A 22218-nucleotide genomic window follows, 5' to 3' on the forward strand; every position below is an offset into this window, starting at 1 on the left:
GACATTAGTCTTCTAAGGCGATTAGCAAACACAATGTACCATTAGAACACTGGAGTGATAGTTGATGGAAATGGGCCTCTATACACCTCTGGAGATATTTCATTAGAAACCAGACGTTTCCACCTAGAATAGTCATTTACCACATTAACAATGTATAGTGTGTATTTTTGATTAATGTTATCTTTATTGAAAAAACAGTGCTTTTCTTTGAAAAATAAAGACATTTCTAAGTGACCCCAAACTTTTGAACGGTAGTGTATATTCATTTATTTATTTATGTGCTCTATCTGATCAGACATCCATTCTTATCCAAACCGCTTATTCTTTTTTTGGGTCGCGGGGCGCTGAAGCCGATCCCAGCTGACATTGGGCGAAGGCGGGGTTCACCCTGGACAGGTAGCCAGTCCATCTCAGGGCACACCTGATCAGACATATCTGTTGCAATGAGGCAGGGCATCTACTGTACGGCTATGTGGGCACATTTATTTCCTTTTGAAAAGTCTTAAACTCAAGTACGCATGAATCTCTGTTGAAAACAGCAGATTTCCTAAACATTTGAATTGAGCCAGCCATGGTAATCTTATTGGACAAGTCTTCTATCATGACTTTCACCTTATGTGTCTGCGTATTGTGTATCGTCGAGGTGTCTCACCTGTTTCACAACGGTACCTGTGCCTCCTCTTGACCTTGTTCGCCAAGAAGCCGCCGCCCCTTCTTTTATTGTGCTGTAGCGATTACAGCGCCATCCAGTGGGAGCACACATCTCCAATAACATCATTGATAATCAATGCAAGTTCTGGTCATTACATCCATCAAAAACGGCTACTTTTTCCATTAGTATTTTTATTTTGTTCAGGACACCTTAGCTGGAGTCCCTTCTCCTGGGGGAAAGAAAGAGGAACACCTTTGTTGCTGATATATTAAGTCTGAGCTATGGTAAGTGCTTGTGCCTTTAAGCAAATGAGAGGTTTTTATACAGCATTTATATACAGCGTCTATACACACAACATTCACACCAACATGGTTGCAGTGGGCATGCTAGTCCACATACACCATATTTTTCTTTGACTCTTGAAAAAAAGAAATAAAAGGTCAGGGAAACACGGAGAGAAATACATATAGGGATTAACACGAGATTCCAGAAAGCACCAGGTTCAAGTTAAAATGAAAAGCAAAAAGGGCATGCATATAAATCTTTGGGAATGGCTTCTGTTTAAAACACATTGTTTATTCTAATGTTTTTTTCTTCTTCTTTCTATAAGCTTTTTTCACCTTATTTTTCTTTTGAAATGGAACAACATACACAAGGAAAAGAACAAGAGAGGAAATGCGATGAAGAAAAAAAGTGTTTCAAAAACCCAAACAGAACTTAACCCAGAACACTGAAGTAAGCACAAGAAATCACAAAGTGATAGAAGTCACGGTTGCTTTTATCTCTACTTGAATTGAGTACAATACAAATAGAAACTCTGAGTTCTTTCAAAGAGTGCAGCGTGCTAATGTTACACTCTGAATGCTATTCTTAGTACACAGGTAATATCCAGTACATTCTAGTATACCAGTTGTTGAAGGCATTGTACAACACAAGTTATCCCCTTGCTGCCTGCTCTACAGGCCAGCGCTCTCATAATTCATACAATGGCTAAAGGATGGAAAGTTGATCAAAGTGGGATTAATAACATGTTCCACTGAGTGAGAATTCAAATATTTTTGGTTAGGGTTCACCTCTGAATTTCAATTTGTCCACTGAAAGCAAATAATACAGCATGAGAGAGAACACATTTATCGTTTTAATCGCTTGCTTATAACTGCGTCTATGAATGATGAGCTCATCGCCGTATGCTGGTGTTTGCTGTAAGCCGTGTGTACTACTGCTGCACCAACCTGGAAGCTAAAGAATGAAAATGATACGCTGTGTCAAGAGGTCCATGTCCATTAACATTTCGGAATACGTGCGTGGGTTAATGGCGTCACTGTCTGTGCGTAGGCAGTGTCGCTAGTGGGGTCAGTGTTGTGGGGCTGTGGTCAAATACGCACAACTGGAAAACGTTCACACACTCATTTACAAACACACACTCTCCCTTGCAGAGGTGCGCAGGACGCTCTACTTCTTCCTGTAGTTGCCGAGCTGGATGGCGGAGCGGTCGAAGACGCAGCGGAAGGTGATGGGCTGGACTTCCCAGTAAGGCACGGGGTTGCTGAACAGGCTGATGCCGGAGTACATGGCCTTCTTGTGGTTGAGGCCGGGAGGACAGAAGTCCTCAGTTCCCACGGCCGCAATCTTGTTGGCATGGAGGTAGACCACCTGGAGAAGGGGATTTAAATAATGACAACCTTTGGTCACTGAGTGGGACGTGCATGGCAATAATTATGGTGTTTCTAAATAAAGTGGATAAAGAAGATGATCACAAGTCACCAAATAAATAATAATGGCTGAAGAAATCCAAGTAGATTGTTTTCCCCTTCAGGATGTTTAACTGTAAACAGTTGGGGAAATTACTTCCTAAGTGATACTTTTTCAAAAGACTCGATGCTGCTTGTTATTTGAGCACCAGCACAGCTTTAAATGCATATATGAATCAGAATCACATAAAAAAAAAACATATCAAGATTTAGTTATCAAGCTCCTCTTTTATGGAACCAGCTTCCAATTTCAGTCCGGGAGGCAGACACAGTCACCTCGTTTAAGAGTAGACTTAAGACCTTCCTCTTTGACAGAGCTTATAGTTAGGGCTGAATCAGGTTTGCTTGATATGCTGCTATAGGGATGCACCTATCTCCTCTTTTTCTCCTTAGGATGAATTTTTCATCTCTCAATCACACGTTACTAACTCTGCTTTCTCCCGGAAGTCCATGGGGTCATGGACCCTAATCTTGCCTGGATCTGGGTCGTGGAATTCCTGCTCTCCTCCTCCCCACCGCCATCTGCCTGATGGATCTCTCCATCGTGGAATATGCCTACTATGAACTATTCATACACTCTGTCATATTCATTGAATGTTAACTCTAAATCTGTCCTTCTGTACACATTACATCTATTGCATCTGTCCATCCTAGGAGAGATCCTCCAGGTTTCTTCTCCTGTGAGGTTTTGGGGCAGGGGTACAGATTGTAAAGCACTCCGAGACAAATTTGTAATTTGTGAAATTGGGCTATACAAATAAACTGAATTGAAACTGAATTGAATTGAATATATCATCATGCAGCACTGAGGGGGGATGAGAAGGATCCTAGAAAGAAGAACAAAAGGAGGGAACTTCCACAAATCCACTGGGATAAACTATATCATGCTAATTACAGATTTCAAAGCTTCTAGATCCAAAAATACTAAACTATTCATGGATAAAAGTCCAAATCTTAACACAATTGCATAAACATGAAAAGCTAAGCAACTCATGCAGTAATAATGTGATACCATAATGTTGTCGTTAATTGTTTTATGTACACCAATTTCACTGAGAAATTCAGTTAGCACAAACTGTGCACACTGGCTTGTTGGAAGCTGTTTCTCCAAACTCTTCTTCCCATAGTTTGGTTTGCCATGGTTGCTATAACAACGATGCCATTGAGATGTGGATGCTCACAGAATAACCGTGCAGTTCATTAGAAGTGAATATAAAACTTCAACAAAGTGCAGACAATTACTCCAAAAGGTTTTATAGGGACGGGCCCGATTACAGCAGTAAGTAATGAAATGCTCAAATAAACTGAGGCCAAACTAAAGTAAAAGGGCCTTGAATCAGGCCTGTTTACAACCCCCACCCCTCCTCCCTTCCCCCCCCTTCCTGCCAATAGCTGTAACATTATAGCATGACAGGCTACCAACACTCTACTCACTAAACAAACTAAATGAATCCATGTGCCTTTTTGTTATGGAAGTCTTGCATGACTTGTAATCGGGCAGTGTGAACCTAAGCAAACCCCATGCAAAAATGCAACAAAGTCAACTTTTTTTCCAGTATGGTTTGGATCAGAGAAAACGACCTGTGTGTGTTAGAGAGAGAGAGTGTGTGTGTGTGTATGTGTAATGCTCAGAGTTAATTTACTGGAACTAAATGGTTGCAATAACAATTCCCCTGTTTCCTGTGATCGTGGATTGATAGCACTGAGAAGTCCTGTAATTATGATGTGTATCGAAGCAGTTTCTGTACCTGGATGTACTTGTGGTCGGACAGGCCAGCCGGAACACTGATCAGAGCGTTGTTGTCGAGGTGCAGCTCTCGCAGGTGGGGGACGTTAGCCAGAGTGCCGTTCTCCACAAAGCTGATCTCATTGTCACTCAGACCCAGCCTGCAGGAAAAGTCCGCAATTAGATGAGAAATTAATATGTGCAAATGTGAAGCAGAACAAAACACAAAAGCACAAATTGCATGAGTAGGGAAACAGATAGTGACATCAGTGTTTGTCTCCAGCTGCCAACATTATTATTGGCATTACAACATGGTACGAAAAGAAATAAACTGAGGAAATGAGGATACCTAAAAGAATCTGCACCTGTGATTGAGGCCATTTCTTTCCCAGTCCATTTCTAAATTATGAGCAAATGGAAAATATAGACCATTCTTCTCTCATATCCTCTTTAACTCTACTCCTGATGCATCAAAGCCCCCTTTGTTCTCGTTTGGTATGCACAGTCTGGGCAGTAATCTTATAAACACAGTGTATCCACATTTTATGAGCAAAGCAGTTATTTTGATTCTCTAAAAACTACTGCTTGGGTCTCGGGTTTTGTTATACGATAGTCCGTAAACGGTAATACCAGAGAATAAATAATACATGTCGCATCAGCGGGAAAGTTGAAATAAACTAAACGGAATATAAAATGCTTCTCATGTTTCCAAAGGGGCGAGGCTACATTATGCTATTTACCTTTTTGAAAGAGGAAATAAGATAATATTCCTCTAGAAAGAGATACGTTTAGTTATTTTCTAAAAAGTTAAATATATTTGTACTCACACCTTCCTAAATTCAATTAAATTTGGAGTTTTCCACCTTCAACCTTTCTTGATCTTGTAGCCTACGAATAGATTTTTGTTGCTAATGTTAGCAAACTTTAGACAGATAGCCTACAGCTAAGCAACTTGACATATCAACTCTTGATCTTACAAACAAGCTGAATCCATGAGTTATAAAATATAAAATGTGATACCGTCATTTTTTTTCTCAACTTCAAACACACCCAGTTGGTTATGGCGGGTAATGCTCGCAAACGTTGGTAGCTAACATTAGCTATGTGTCAGCCATCTTGAGATAGAGCTGTGTAACTGACATTCTTTAGTCAATAATATGGCTTTTGAACTCATTACTTGGTATGTTTCAGCATGGTGCAGATACACATTTCAATAGTTCTAACAAAAGCAAAACAGGATGTTAAGTTTCCAGGAAACATTATTTGAGAATATTAGGACATTAAGGACAAATCGATGTGCACTGCATTGCAAATGCCATTTGTTCTATCATGAAATGATGAGGTTAATATGGGTCACTGTAAAGAGATAATCATAATTCTTATTACTTGGCCAGGTTCTTCAGGCCCTTGAGGCCACCAGCCGTCACCTTGGAGATCTTATTTCCATCCAGGTGGAGCTCAGAGAGAGAGCTTGGCAGACCTGACAACCCACAAGACAAGGATTATTTATTATTAAATAATAAAGTGATGACATTTCTGATTAATTAGAGACTTGCAACGTTTGAATTTCAGCTCAAAAAGTACATATCAAGTTTCCAAGTGTATCAGGTCGATATCATTTTACTAAAACATCAGACATCTTCCCACCATGAGATCCAAGCCTGCATTCTTTCGTAGAAGACTGATGTTTCTGGCTGACCTTTGCGAGCTAAAACTTGGATTAAGCCAAATTGTTTGTGCAAAAAGATTTATTTTTTTACCTTTGGGGATCTCTGTGATGTTCGTGTCTGCAATGCGAATGTAGGAGACCCTTTTCAGGTCAGCAAAAGCACTGTCCTCAATTCCTGCGCTACTCAGAGGGTTTGACCCGAGCTCTGAAAATGAACATGAAGGGAAAAAACAGAACAAATTGTGAGTGCAGACAAAAAAAGGGAGAACAGCAGTAAGAGGTCATGTCTCTGAAGAAGATTCCTCTCCTGGGGCGTTACAGCAACATAGAGCTGAGTCACCAGTAAACAAAGTCAAGAGAATAGCTTGTGTTTACAACACAGACTGTCTCCAAGCCAGATTCCCTGATGTATCACAGATCCTACTTCTCATATCATCGGATCTTAAGTGATGTAATCCACCTGTTAAACTTCAGTTGAGCAATGACACTTTAAAAAATTGTGGAACAGGAAGTTAGAGATGATTCGTCAAAGTGATAAGTGGAGGAAAAAGGAGCGGATGGAAGATGAAGGACAACAAACGAAAACCTATAGAAAGTAATCCTAAATCCATGCAAACCTAATTTAATTAATTTAAAGTACTCATTTGAACAATGAATAGATTAATTGTTTGCATCCTTCACAGATGTAGAATAGTACTTTGATCAACATTCAACTACTATAGAGGACCTTGTTTTCATGAAAGTACTAGAAAACTCTGCAGAGGCTGTGGAAACATCTAATTCACACTGTTTTCCCTTTGGGTAAATATGTTGTATCACGCCTGTTGAACTGGAGCCATGCGCAGGCATACCTCCGGAGATGTGACCTCTACTGTTGAACAATATACCACAACCCCCTTCAAGCTGTAAGCTATAAAATATAAATATTTGCATTTTTGGACCAATAAAAGAAGTAATTCTATTTCCGTACCCATGACGATGACATGGGACAGGCCCTGGAAGGAGTTCTTTTTGATCTTGGAGATCTCGTTCTCGTGGATGCGCAGCTCCTGCAGGCTCTTGGGCATGTTGGCGGGCATGTCCTTCAGCATGTTCTTGGACAGGTAGAGGCGCTGCAGCTTGGTCAGGGGGCTGAGGGCCTTGGCGTGGATGATGGAGATTTTGTTGTTCACCAGGATCAGAGCCTATAAGAAAGAACATCGAATGAGATGAGATAATACTCTTAAATTTTTTTTTTTTTTCATTCTTGCTGCACGGTGTCGTGTGTAACACTTTGGGGAAGTAAAACAGCGGCATAAAGAAATGAATCAGGAATTGAGTCTGGCTTTTTTTGATCTGTCTAGTTCAATTCACAACTTTGATTCTTGTGGAATTTGATCTTGATGTGGAACTTTACATCTTGAAGGCTTTTACTGTTTTCTCTTTACTCAGAGAGATGTTCTATCCAGATGAGATTCTACACAAACAAGATGTTTTTGAGCTCAGCAGCTGTTTTTACCAGGTGCCTGTGCAGTCAAGATGGAGGACCAAGCTCAAGTCTAATCTGGAGTTATCCCTGCGTTTTCATAGGACTCTACCTCCCGCAGTCTCACTCCCATGTAAAAACAGACATGAGGCAATGTGAGGTATGTGCTCCTTCCCCTTGAGAGGCCAGATACATTACAGTGGAAACAGCTCTGGCCTTCAGATAGAGGTATTTATTGCGAGCAAGAAAACGAAAGGAGTTTGAGGGCTTGAGGGGGCAAAGCCTCCGGGTGAATAGTTTCCATGCATCTGGTGACTGGGGGAGTGGATGATCTATGGACGAGGTTGAGGAGAGTTTGGGGACGGTAGGTGAAATTAGGTGCATGATTTTAAATTGAATAACAGCTCCGAGTGTGGTAACATTTCATTATACTGCACATAACACTGTGAGTAGTTATTAAGAAACAGCCAAGAACCACCAAATAATTCATGAATCATTTAAAAACAAGATGTCTCCTCGTGGGGATCACCACGGTTCATATTGGGGGGTTGCGGTTCGTGATACGGTTGCGTAACAACCCATTACATAATATTACACATACTACACAGACATGGCGCTCTGCAGACGGATGTGACGTGCATCTTACATGTAGTCCTTTGAGGTTCTTGAAGTCATTCTCCTTGATCTCAGTGATCTTGTTGTTCTGCAGGTCCAGCAGGGTGGTGTCGTCTGGGATGTCTTCAGGAACTGACTTCAGACCTGATGTTGAATGTTTAAGAGACATGGTTTAATCAGAAGGAGGGTTCGAAGCACGCAAATGCAATACATCCATCAGAATGATGGGTAATAGTAAACTTAGTTTGAGGTGAGGTGGTGACAGCCCTGATTCTCGTGGCGAGAGGTTAACCACACTCTGACCTCATCAGGAAATGGACTTGCTAGTCGCCATCTCCATGTTTCAAGGGTTTGATGGCTTACAACAACTTACTGAGGACCTTATAGACGTGTGAATCAGGTCTACTAAGAATGCTTTCACGAGCCATAGTAATAAGAAATTGATACGTTTCCCTTTCTCTACCTTTTTAATCGTAGTAGTTTGGTATTCTAGTCTATTTATATTCGATAGATTTAAAACTCTCCTAGTGTTATGCATATTTACGGTTCCTGTGCAATGCCATGACAACCCTTTTTCTCCAATATGGGATCAATAAAGTACATATTTCACATATTCTCATGCACCGATCAAATTCTGAAGACAGTTGCTTATTTGTGCCACGAGCGCGGTCCATCAAATCTAATCACATGGTAACCAAGGATGGTTTTATTCTGAACTTTATCGTTGATTGTTGCTTATTTAGTCGCGCATAATAATGCTGTGCAGGGGCTTTAAGCTCTTAAGAACTGCTTTGGTTATGAGCTAAACCTGGACGAGCTGCATGGAGTAACCAAAGTTACAGTAGAGACGATCCGAAATAAGAAAGTCTGCTTCGTCACAGTAGGTCGCTCCATAAAGTGGCGACGATATGAACTTAGAGCAGAGTGGGTTTCATGATGACATTCCAATGGCACCAAATAAGAGTTTGATTTGTTCCGAGGCACGCATGGTGGAAATGGACGTTAAAACAAATTTCCTTTGGAGTAAGTAAGCGACACTGAGCTCAACCCGCATCGTTTTGCCTTGACTTTATCACGGCACGGTTAATGTGACACGGAAAAGGACATCCGCAGTGAAAAGACTGTTTGGCGGGAGTGGCGGAGCGGAGACAGCTGGGAGTCACGGTGTGTATGCTCTTCTGCATCCGTGGTAACCCAAAAGATACACTGAGATTCATGATGGGTAGTTTACATCTCAGAGGAAGAGGCGTAGAATAAACTGTTTAACAAAGAGGCTGACGTTCTGCATCTCCGGTCCACAGACGTATGACTGAACGCATTTCGTCCTGAAAGATTGTGACGAATTCTTTGGAGTTCACCCAAACAGTAAAACCCAGATTTTAAATATGCCTTAAGATTTCATTTTCACCCAGATGTTTTGTTGTAGGATTTGGAAAATGCTTCCTGTCACAATAAATGAGGAGCTGTTGTCTTAAAATCTTCAACAAATTATAATAAATGAACAAAAAAAAAAAAGCATTTCCTTTTTTTTCAAGAATTAAAAAAATAAATCAAGCCTGGTCTAAATACTTTGGTCCGTTATACTGGCACGACCAAAGAGGACATTCTGGATATGCAAATAAATACGGTCAGCATTTCACTTTTCAGATGATGAAAAAATTAACTTTAAGTTTTGCCCCCGAATATAATAATCAATTTTTTTTTACTATTTCATAGCAAATTGTTTGGCATGATTGTTTTGGACTGCACTGGACACTTCCAAACATTAATGACAGTGTTTATGTTATGTGACAAATGGATCTGGCTGCTTCATCAAAGACTCGTGGGATTTGAGTAAGTTTGGATTTATAACTGCACATCCTACAAAATCACTGCTTACAAAAGGCACATCTTTAATCAGAAGAAGCTGCTGATTGTGTCATTAGATTAATACCTGTAACCGAGAACAATAGGCAATTGTGGCAGTCAGTGGATAAGAAAATATCATCACATCTATAACACATTTTTTTCCGAAGCCAAGGCTTTTCTCCTGAATGTTTGAGCTGTCATCCTGCAGCTGCACTCAGGCAGGAAAATCCACATCTCCAAAGTGCTCTGGGAGCAGACTCTTCCGTCTTGCCCGGGCCTGTGTGTGTGTCCAAATATATACATATACATTTAATCCTATGTGCGTGTGTGTGTGTGTGTGTGTGTCTGTGTGCAGGCCAGCAGCTCCGGGGAACAGATGGAGGCACGGGGCCAACAGTTCTAATGCAGGAGTGGAGAATGGAGGTGACTCGGCTGAACGACTGAAGTAATGGAACCGGAGTTTTCCTGAACATCACGCTCTCCAACTGTTTGTCACTCGGACTTTTGAGCTGTCTGCATACTCACACTATATGCAAACGCCATTTCATTTCACCGTCTCACCCCTGGACCTCTCTTAAACTCATTAAACCAAAGTGGATCTGCGCTCTTTATGTCTGTCCTCCATTTGTAACTCCCTCTTCTCCTTCATCTGCTTCCTTAAAGCTTGTGCCCCATCCTTTCCAAATAAAAGCAGAGTCAGAAAAACCTGATCAAACCCAACTGCAGTGAAGCACTTTTATGTAATACACAAGGGTAAATGAAGTCTCTATGACTCAAGCTGTTGTGTATCGGATTAGACTAACAGAGCGGATGGCCTCCAAACAACCTCGATGACAAAGAGTAAATTGTTGTGACTGTGCTGAATTAAAAAAGCTGGCAAAGTAATTGTAGTCTTTAAAACTTGATGAGCAAGCTTCAGAAAGAGAAACAAGCTTGTTGGTTTGTTCTGGACTTTCCAATACCAAATCTGGACTTTTTAAATCCCCACCTACAGTATGTTTAAAAAGCAATTTTGGCCAGAAAAGGCAAATACTGTGATGGTTACAGGAAGTGAAATAAGCCTCGCAGCATCTGTGAGCATTTAGGGTGTCAACATGGGGTGTCATCTTCTCTGGAGGATTTGCAATAATGCATAACGTAACATGACCTTGACATGAAGATGTGGTTTTGTATGGACAGTTTTTGGGAAGTCAGGGACTTTTTCCTCTCTTAAAAAAAACCCATTAACGTGACTCAACACAATAAAAGAACATTGCAAACACACCAAATTGACACCCATCTGACCTCATCTCAAGTCTTTTGTTAGAAATCCAGATCCAAATGGAGGAGCGGAAAAAGTAAATGGACATGAACAAGAAGCTTGTTACATTAAAATAATGCAACAGGCTTCTTGTCATGTGCTGGTACTTCTAGTGGAAAAGTTAGTCTGGAGCCGGACACATGACCAAGATGCTGATGTGTGGGATGCTACACAACCATATGAAACATCACGGTTCCTTTTCCTACCGAGGTCAGAGCACTGGATCACTCGCAGGTGGCACTGGCATCTGAAAGGGCACACGGGTCCGACAGGCATGACAGGGGGGCTTCGCTCTAGAGGCTCTCGACCCGATCCCGCCTCGTCCTCCATCATGAAGTCAAGGAAGCCGGACTGGCGGAAGGGCAGAGCCCAACAGGCCGTGACCAGGAGCAAAGAGAGACAGGCTGACCTCATGGTGCTGCTAGCAGGGAGTCTGGGGGACGAGAAGACATCAGTTCAAAGGTTTGGGTGGATACACATTCAAAACAGTCGGCCTCGGTTTGTTTCTCATTCCATGTGAAGGGGGAATTTGGATTTCCACTGGGAAGAGAGAAGGCCAAAGAGAATAAAAGGCAAAACAAGAGACATTGATTGAAGTCAAGAGGAGCAAAGGGCAAAAGGTGACAGCTGGAGGACCAGAAGGTTACACACTTGGGTGTAACAATTTAGGGAGGGTTGGTGAAAAAAAGCTGTGAAAGTGGTTGTTTTTAGACCAAAGGTGGAAGGTGATAGAGCAGGAGCACAAACCGAAATGAGAAAATGACACAATTTTACTTTATCAGAGGCAACACGCCTTCGAGGGACCGAACGATTACATTACTGAGGAATAGAGAGCAAACGAGGAAGACCTGAAGGACAACTATCTTCTTTATCAGTAAGAGTTTCTCTCTGATTTCAAAACTGGAATCCAACACTGTTAATCAAATAAAAGTGAAAAATGTTACACTGTTTTTAAACAATTCACATTGTACGAGTGTCCACATTTTAGTTTGCATTATTAAGCTCGATGAACCCAAAATATATCCGTTCATCGCCAAATTTGTGTCACCATTTTTGGTCATCATTTATCAAACGCTAGAGCTATCTTTTTTAAGGTTATATCCATTGTTAACTAATTCTATTTATTTGATCCTCGACATTAGCTTTTTTCACTTTCTATAGCTGTCACACACACTAAATTACTATGTAGTCTTTAGATAAGAAACGTTACTAAGTCTATTTATTTTATTTTTAAAAAACATTTTTTAAACTATTCCCTGCAGGAGAAATACTCTGCTGTGCTCTTGGTCCAATGATGTGCTGGGCCTGTCTGCTTCGCTCATGCAGGATTGCAGTTTAGTTTCTTTGACAGTAATACACAGGGGATGCATGATGGGAAATCGTATGGCTGCTACATCATCTACTCAAAAGTAATAAATCACATTAACCATTAAAGCCCTTCAAATAGCATTCATCTACTGTACCAGTGGAGTCACCGGGAGAATCCTGTTTCCTTTTGCCGTCTTCTATTTCTAAACTCGGCCACAAACCAGTTGACACATCCTCTTAACCTCAAACCGTATGGAGATGCATCAAACTGCCTGAACCTTTACACGGCAATACACACACAGTCTCAAAAACCCGGCAATCTGGTTGTCATGTGTGTAGCCGAAAGTTGCTCCTTCCGTCTTGGTGCCACAATAATTGAAGGGCGGCTTTGAGCCGCAGCGGCTAACAAATGATTTGGGAGTCGCTGGTCAGCAACAGACTTTAACCTCAACATCATGACCAGGATGATGAAACCAAAACCATGAGTTGGCCCGCGCTGGAGGTGACTCCTGCCTGTTTTTATGCGGTCTGTGTTCATGTGCATGATTCTCATGTGCTGTATTGTTGCTTAGTTTCTGTCGTTTAACCCTTGTGTTGCCTTAGGGTCATTTTGACCCGAATCAATATTACACCCTCCCCCCGCCTTTGGGTCATTTTGACCCGATTCAATGTTTCACCCTCCTGTTACCTTTATATTTACTAACATATTTTACCCTTTGGGTTCAATTTGACGCCAGCAATTAAAACCTCCAGAAAATTAGTAGAATTAATATTGTTTTCCAAGTTTAAGTGTGAGGCACTTTATGTTTGTTTGTTGACTACCGAAAGAACACCGACATTAAACATTGAATGGGGTCAAATTAATCCTAAGGCGGGGGGAGGGTGTAATATTGATTCGGGTCAAAATGACCCTAAGGCAACACAAGGGTTAAGTGAATATTCGCGTATTTTGTGTGCAATAGTTTGCGTTTTTAAGTGTATTCAAGTGCACCAGTTGTGCTGTCTGTGCACCTTTTCGTTTGTACATAATGTACAAGTGCAAATGCATTCAACGGGTTCAGTCTTCAAAAAAAGTTTCTCACCATGTGTCTTTGAGAATGAGAAAGAAAGAAACGAGAAAGATACGCTGTGGTGGAGCGAATCCCGGTGAAGGTTATGCCAGGTCACCGGATCAGGGCCCAGAGGGACTCTCAACACACGCTCTAATTATAACCCATGTCCACAAAACAGCCAACACTTTGACACACTGTCCAGCTCCAGCCCAGTGGTCACAGAGCTCACAGTTTAAAATCAATTCCATCCAGAGGAGAATTGCGTTGAATCGAATAGCTCTGCCTCTCACTGTTTCATCTTTCTTATTTGTTTTACTCTGTTGCAATGAAGCGGTAAATAACGAACTAAAAAACATTCAAAAGTGTTTTAGTCGACGCTTCTTGTATCGATGCAGTTCTCCATGCATCAAACGTACCATTCCATCTCACTTGGCGACATGGAGAGCGCTCTGCAGTGGGAGGCGTCCACACAAAGAGCTCCGCTCTGAACACACAGTTGATCCAGAGTACACGTTGTTCCAGTCTTCGGCAGACTGAGTCATCTTGGCTGTGTCAGGCTCTCTTATCTCAGCTCAAACCAACGAAAACCTCGTCTGCAGACTTGGCATCGGCAGTAGATTTTTTTATTTTGTAGATACAAAGCACTTGTGGGTTAAAACGAGCTCGAAGATGCCTTTGATGGCTTGTTTCGCCCCGCTTGGATGCCAGATCTGTTCGTCTCCTAGGACGATACACCAATCGCCGACACTGGAAAGTATTCGAAAGTCACATCTAACACATCTTGCAGGCTGGAACATTCAGAATGATCCTCAAAGCCAGTGTTCCGGCTCCGCTTGAAGGGAGCGGCAATGTACACAAGATAACAGAGGGTTTCAATGCCGATTGCTGAACCGCGTCTCCCTGCTTTGACCCACAGCCACGAGCACATAAAACCCAAAGACGTGCACATGTGCCTCGGTGCAGGATTTCAGATGGCCCTCCATGTGTTTCGCCATCAATCCGTCAAGCTTTCGTCCATAAAAGCGTCAGCAGCTTTTAATGTGAGCCAGACAGGCGAGAATCAGAGGGGAGCCATCTCAAACTCTCTATGGACGTTCACCGGCTGCAGCATGACTGCAAAGACAAGAGTTACTGTACCTCGGGAGTTATAATCGGACCCAGGGGTTGTTGACGGTGAGACTAAAAAAACGGATTCGGGACACAAAATCTAAGAAGAAGGGATTCTCAAGAGTTTCTGTTTGGGACATTAACTCACGGTGACATCTGCGGTCCTTTCTATTAACACTGTGCGTGTGGGACTTTTGGGTTTGGAGATGGAGGGCTGTGTGTTGTGGTGGATTTATGGGTGCACAGGCCTGTCTGTGAACTTGAAGGTGACTCTAAATTCAAAACGCATGAAGAAGTAATCGCATCTTTCAAAGTTGAAGTTCAGGGCTTTCGCTCTGCTTTATGCATGAGGCGGCCTGCGGCGCCTCAGGCGTCGGCTCTTCCATGAGCAGTGGGCTCAGATGTGTCCGCCGGCCCCGCTGCAAAGAAGATGCCCCCACTTCTATATAAACACACACATGCGGACACACCTACATAATGTACCGAACGCACGACACAGGCTCCTCAAACACGTGTGTGTGTGTGTGTGTGTGTGTGTGTGTGTGTGTGTGTTGGTGAACGCTAACCCCAGAGCATGCTGAAACATGACTTGCATGCAAACCCTGTATCTCGCCTTTTCTAATCCCCTCAAAGAAGATGACTGTTTTAGGATGAAAGGTATTCCCTTATCATTTTCACTTTTACTGAGGGATCAAAACATGCTGGAGGTCGAACTTTGATGTCAGAAAATGTGTCATCTGGTGCCCTGCAGCTTGGATAATGCGACACATTTGACACATCGATCTTTGTGGATGCAACTCCATTTGTTTTATGACTTACGATTAGCATTCCTTTTTAAACCATTTTGATATCATTTTTAAATATACCAAACTGGATGTATCATTATGAAACGATATGGCCAGCGTCACATTATGATATGGCTGTATGCCAGCTGGCAAGATGAAAAAATGGAACAGGCTTTATTTGCAAGAATTGGACTGACACTAATCAGTGCAAACGTGGCAGGAAATTGGTAGACGCTTGTTTTCCAACTAATGAACTTTTTAAAACCATGCAAAATAATCCAATTAAGCCTTTTTTTTTAAAACTCTTATTCTGAAAAAGCATGTATGGGGATTTCTGTGAAACCGCGTCTGGGTAAAGATGTTCACGTATGTGGTTATGTGTATCTGTTATGTAAGTCATTCAAGTCTGTTGAAGCACTGCATATTAAACTATGGTGGGTTTACAAGAAATATCAAAAAGCACAAGCAGCTGTGAGCTGTGTCTCTGAAACCTGAGATTCTTCACCCCATATGTGACGGAAAAAAAAAAAGGGTGGTTGACATTTCCTGTGGCCGTGGCATCCTTGTCAACTCTCCTGTGTCCTTCTTTTTGTCTCATCCCTCCCTCCCATCTCCCCCAAGTCTGGCCCCGACATTACTAATGATTCCCAGGCAGGAAGCAGCGCTCGCATGAGGGAGGAAAGCAATTTCCCCTCCTTTGCTTTGTCACTCTCTCCTCTTTGTTGCTGCCTTTCATTTGGAACTCTGAAGCACAGAAAATCAATGATACCACCGAGCAAATGACTTTATGATGCATCTTGACGTGTTCAGCAACATGGTGTTTCGTGGTTTTAGCAAATCAAACCCAAGAAGAAAACAATGTGGCAGACACCCATTCCATCCCATCCTCCACCCCGGTCCATTAGCCCCCCCCCCTCCCACACACACACACTCCCCCACCCCACCCAGTCTAACTCTCCACAGACCTGCGTCTGCCTCTGCAGAGCGTCTGTCAGCAATGAATCACTGGAAGGTATTTATAGGGCCACAGGACTTTTAAAACACGTGTGGCCATTTTAACCCATCACGAAGATGATTGGGAATTTCCCTCCCATGCAGTTACCCCCCCCCCCCACACACACACGTACGCATTAATCAAGAATGCTGACATTTCTTTGTTATCTCTTCCTTTGGCAGTGGTTGTTTTTTAAAAGAACAACATTTTAAATCTCTATATATTTGGGGATTTTTTGAGCGAGAACATGTGGATCTGAAAATATGCAAAGACACCGGCCAACAAAACTATTTCAGAGCCAAAAGGTTCTTGTAAAGCCAAATCAGACTGGTCTGGGAAATAGCCTTTCTGTTTGCATGGAAAGTTGTTTTGGGCTTCGAAAATGCCCGAAACTCTCTTTTCCCACTACGACCAATACAATTTCTTCATGCAGATAAAGTGAATAAAATTGCGTGAGCACCGTAACTATATTATTGAAAGATCATCCGAGGGTCTCCAATGCACGGCTGCCTTGTGGAGCCGTGGCATGAGAACGCCAGCGAGCGGTTGAACCACATTTCAGCTGGTCCATGAGGAGCGCTGTCAGCCTGCCATCAACCCCAGTCCCATTATCAACAGTCTGCGCTGCACAGACGTGGACAAACTCCCTTTCTTCTCTTTCCATCTCCTCTTTTTCTTGAGTGTGTGCTCTTTTCCTCCCTTCCCCCGGTTTCTCTCCCATAGCTTATGGTATTTTCTGTTTTCTTCTCTCTGTCTGACCCTTAAAACTTTGGCCTGAAAAGACTGACATGTGGAACTTTCTGGTATTCCAAAGAGCAAAAAAGGGGTGTGGGAAGCCTTCCTGTTTGATGTCAACTCAATTCCATTGTTCGTTTGCTGTGTTTGACCGGAGAGATGAAGTCCAGATGGAAGGAAAGCAGCCCCTGGGTGCAAATCTGGGCCTTGTCTCCTCCTAACCTTCCGTTCACTCACTTCTAGTTCAAATGATAAACATCTGCTCAGCTCACAACAAAAGTATGAACTGGAGAAGTAGTTTTTCAGAATGTAATTTAGTGCAGTGCGTATGCCTCTTTTAGCCTCGATTCTGTTCTCAATCCCACTTTTCAGTCTATTTTCTTCGCCTGACTTTTTATTCCTTTTTCAGTTCAACTCAATTCAACTCAATTCAGTGCATCTGAGCCTTATTAGGTTTTTTTTTCTCTCCTGCTGGCATAAAGGATGTCATGAGTTAGCTGATACTTGTGTGGTGGCTTCAGACCTCTCTTTGATCGACGAAGCTCTACCATTACGGGATTAACGGCACTGTGCGTTGCCAGGTACAGTTTATTTCTTTTTCTCATCGTCTCTTCAAAGCCGCTCACTTTAAGTTGCCCCTAGCAATTTGCGTCCTGTGAAAACACAGCAGCAGTTTCCCAGTGAGAAGAAGAACCAGGGAGCAGACAGATAAGAGATTGGACTTAAAACGGTCCGGACACATTCGCAAACGAACTGCTCGAGTGTGAAAAGAAGAAATGTTGTTGTTGTTGTTGTCGCCCCAACCCCCCTTCGTTTTGTTTGTCGACCACGGGGAAAGAAAAGGAGAGAGAGGGACTGAATAAAAGAGAGCTAAGCAAAGAGGGAAAAGGAACAAATTAATGACACAAAAGCATTTTCCACTGACGTCAGCCAATGTTGAAGCAAACAACTTACGTATGAAATATAAATGTTCTGCCTTCCCCTGACTCGACCCACTGGTCCGTATGTAAGTGTTACACATCATATTCACTTGCCATGTATACAACTAACACTCACAATTCATTTCAGGAATGCACAACCATATGGGTTACATCCAAACAATCAAGTGTAAAAAAAAAAAGCAACACATTTTTTTTCAAAATTGCAAGCTGAATCGAGACAGTGCTGAACACCCCACGTCCCGTGGCGCTCGTCGGTGGTGGAAACCTTGAAGACTAACAATGAGCCAGGAGAATAAGGTTTTTTTGGCGCAGGAACGAGGTACCAGCATCGACTGCACTACCACACCCCCTTCCCCTAGCCGCCGCTCTTTTCACTGAGCTGTATGCCGATTGGACTGGATCTGATTAAAGGTCTCTCATCACAAAGCCACGAGAGCTGTGGGAACAAGACCTGGCAACATCCAGAAAACACACATACACACATGACTGTACGGCAAAGTGAATCAAATCATTCCCAAACCCAGTCTTATAAATGTATCTGCATAAAATAAGAAAAAAAACATGCAGTCATCCTATCTTTATACAATGACATTATCAGCAAATAATTTGACTTTAAATTCACGAATTATTGATTTTGTGATGCTAAAAACTTTTCCATCCAGCATAAAACAAATAATTCTCTCAAAACTATTCTCTCTCACATACCACTTTTTAACCTAGCTCTTTATTCTGAACCTAACGTCCGCCATCACTACCCACACTCTCCTCCTCTCTCAGAGTAAAGCATTAACCTACCTGTTCTCAGAAGAATCAAGACAGAGTAAAATTGTTCGAGATGAGCTTGACTCCCAAAAAATCCAGTCGAGTGGGGGGGATGAGACTGAAGTGGCTGCGAGGGCCTATCGGGTAATTAGACTCAGAACTCGTGCAGCCAAGTTCAAGCAGGTGTGCTCTGTCACAACAAGGGGAGGAGAGACCGAGGACGAGAGACAGAGGAAAGAGAGGGGAGAGAGATAGACGGAGGGAGGGTCCGACCGCCGGGCTCCTCTCAGGACCGAAACAATTGGTGGAGAACTTCTCCCCCCCCCCCCCCCACCACCCCACAACCCCACCCTCGTGCTCCAAAAAACAGCTGGAAATGGAGAAGGGAAAGGAAGGAGGGGGGAAAGGAGGAAGAGAGAAAGAGCAGGAGACAGGGAGAGGGAAAAGAAGGCAAGAGAAGAAGAGAAAGAAAGAAGCAGAGAGTTTGAGTTTAAAGCAATAAGCAGGGATCGGGCTGGCAGCCACCCTCACGGTGACATCTGGTATTGATAGGTCCTGTGTGGAGCTCTGAGCGCAGCGCTGCACACCACCCCTCTCTCCCCCTTCCACACTCTCGGTGTCATTCATTCACATTCAGTTTCTACTGACTAACCCCAGGACACACACACACACACGTTTGTCGAATCTATTCAGATTGGCACCTCCTCCCAGTAAACCTCCATTTCTGTTTTAACCCACACATCTTGATTAGGTTTGTCTAGGTGTCCATTGATGGATTTTTTGGTCTATTGGATTTTATTGGCCCGCAACAGAGTGTTGCCGGTGACTCAGTGGGAGGAAGAAGGCTCCCATGCTTATTCCTTAGGTTGTTTTTTCTTTTTCTCAAGCCTGTAGCCGGAAAAGATTTACTTGGCAATGACAATAGACGGTTAAGGTGAGTTGTTTAAAAAAGGCGAAACCACTAAATCAGGCATTGCGACAAAAGCGCACAACCTCCCATTCATTTTAATTTAGGGCTGTGCATCCGCGTTGCTAATGATGTTTTTAATTAGATGTCAGGGAATCACATACATCTTTACAAGTCATCCTAAGTGGAAAACGCATCACTGCAGTTTTTCGTGGGAATCTGTCAAATAGTTGTCCAGAAATTACACTCACAACCACAAATTTGAACCTCATGGTGACAAGAGAAGAAAAGTCAGGGGATCACCAAAGTCTTTTGATTACATAAAGGGTTTCACCAAATCATGTTCTATTTCATCCACTACTTGTTAAGATATTCCTCTGGATAAGAAAAATGTTTGGTGTGCATCTGTTGCAACCAGCAAACCAGTCAAATTCATTCGAGCACTCCTTTTTGGCCATGCAAGTTGGATATAAATAATGAGTTCTAGGAACACATTATGTAATTAATAGGAATACTTTGCTTCTTTTGAAAATAAATGATGTTTTGACTCTAATGGGCATTTCTGGATTGGCTCAAAACAGGGCAAATGTGGGGGTGGAACTTGTTTTATAACCCCAAGTGAACCAGACCTCATCTTATCATGACGGGAGGACGTTGGGGAGAGACGATGTCATGCTGTTGCAGGAAGGTCACAAGTTTAACTTCTGCATGAGCCAACATCTCCATCAGCACGCATGAGTCTCGGCCTCCGCTTCCTCGTTGGAGTCTCCTCTGGGTCCTTAAATCAGCTTTCAATGGAAATGGTGATTCATGGGAAAATACTTTAAATCAGTATAAATTCAAAGTTCCACTTTGATACCACTAAGAAGGTATACTAATAAATGCTCACTGTTACTTATGACTCTAAGATGTCGGACACGGACCACAGTGAAAGCTACTATGAAAACACGTCCCACAAACTAACTATAAACCCTCTGCTCCTCTTTCTCTCTACAATAATGAAGTGACTGATGATGTAGCCCCGAGTTGATCCAAAGACATCTTTTATGTCAAACAGGATTTTCTAATGTATACGAGCAATTATATTACATCAGAGATCTGTGTGCGGTTGTGTTCAGGGGTAAGAGTTATTTTGAAAACACAGTGAGGTTAATCAACCCGTCAACAGCAGCAGTGATGAAAGCTGCTGCATTTCACAATGTGTTGCTTCCATCACATCCGGGGCTCATTTATTAAACTCCAGATTTTAAACACAACGACTGTGCCGGTTGAGTTTCAGTCCGGAAGAAAGATTCAAACCTGCGTCAGCTGCTCTCCTTCGCTTCGTCCTTTGCTCTCTCTTTCTCCAAGATTAAAGAGAAATCGGAGAGCAGAAGAAAAGAGCAAGTTTCATCCTGCCTGGCTCTTCCTCCGTCACCTTGAATGCCATTCACAGTAGAAACGGCCCATCTCTATCCTCCTAGTACTACTACTGCTACTACTACTACTACTACTATTACAACTACTCCTACTACTGCTACGACTAATACTACTATTACTACTACTACTGCTACTACTAATACTACTAATACTACTATTACTACTACTACTACTACTGCTACTACTACTACTACTACTCCTACTACTACTACTACTAATACTACTACTCTGCATCACTACTACATACTACTACCATCCTCACTACTACTACTACTACTCATCTACTACTACTACTCCTGCTCACCATTACTGTACTACTCCTACTCCTATTACTACTACTACTACTACTCCTACTACTACTACTACTACTACTACTACTACTACTACTACTACTACTACTACTACTACTACTACTGTTCCTACTACTACTCCTACTCCTACTCCTACTACTCCTACTGCTCCTACTACGACTACTACCACCTTTTAAACTAACGTGCATTTTTTCGCCGAGGGTTCAAGTAATCTTTAACAGAAGCTCAAATTGAGTCCACAGAAGGAAGGAGAGGAGGACACATTGCATGGAAAAAGGTCCGAGACCAGGAGCAGTACAGCTTGATGTGAAGGAATGGATGAAGCCAAGTGGCCAACATGAACCATGAGATCATATCTGGCATATTTTACAAAATTTGATTGATTGAAGAAAAAGATGTCTGCCTCAAGAAGCAATGACACGTGGCTGTTGTGCAGACTTGGACGTATAGTGGGGATCAAACCTGTGACCTGCTGGACACAATGTGGCCTCTGCAGAAGAGTCTTTTCCATCACAGTCTTTGCAGCTGAAACTGGTTCATGTAGAATACATTTATTAAAATCTACTCTGTATTAATATCCCACTGCAGAATCAAAAAGAAGAAGAGAGGGACATACATTTCAAGATAAATGGATGAATCATAGAAAAAGAAGGGAGCAGGGTCAAGGAAGTACACTTTTTTTTAAAAGTGGGATTTCAAACTTTAATGTGTGTGTCTGGAAGAAAGAAAGAAAGAATAGGGGAAGATGAGCCGGGGTTAGCGGGTATGATTACCTGCGCTTGAAAGAAAAGAGGTTTCAGAAGGAGGTCAAGTGGAGACCCTCAGCAGATCTTCACTTTGCTGTAAACCTCAGAGGATTTGCCAAAAGCAA

At 42.4% G+C, this 22218-nt stretch overlaps 1 protein-coding gene across 1 annotated transcript; it reads right to left on the reverse strand.

Moving 5' to 3' along the window:
- Positions 1-823: 823 nt before the first annotated feature.
- On the reverse strand, positions 824-18906 carry dcn (decorin). The gene is made up of 8 exons (XM_056425307.1): positions 18744-18906; positions 11233-11459; positions 7910-8022; positions 6769-6982; positions 5890-6003; positions 5516-5609; positions 4152-4290; positions 824-2305 (listed from the first exon to the last, which is right to left on the reverse strand). Exons 2-8 carry the CDS (start codon positions 11438-11440, stop codon positions 2105-2107), a joined length of 1083 nt encoding a protein of 360 aa, XP_056281282.1. The 5' UTR covers positions 11441-11459; positions 18744-18906; the 3' UTR covers positions 824-2104.
- Positions 18907-22218: the final 3312 nt, after the last annotated feature.

The sequence above is a fragment of the Pseudoliparis swirei genome, chromosome 10, assembly GCF_029220125.1.
Source record: "Pseudoliparis swirei isolate HS2019 ecotype Mariana Trench chromosome 10, NWPU_hadal_v1, whole genome shotgun sequence".
In the NCBI taxonomy this organism is placed as follows: domain Eukaryota; kingdom Metazoa; phylum Chordata; class Actinopteri; order Perciformes; family Liparidae; genus Pseudoliparis; species Pseudoliparis swirei.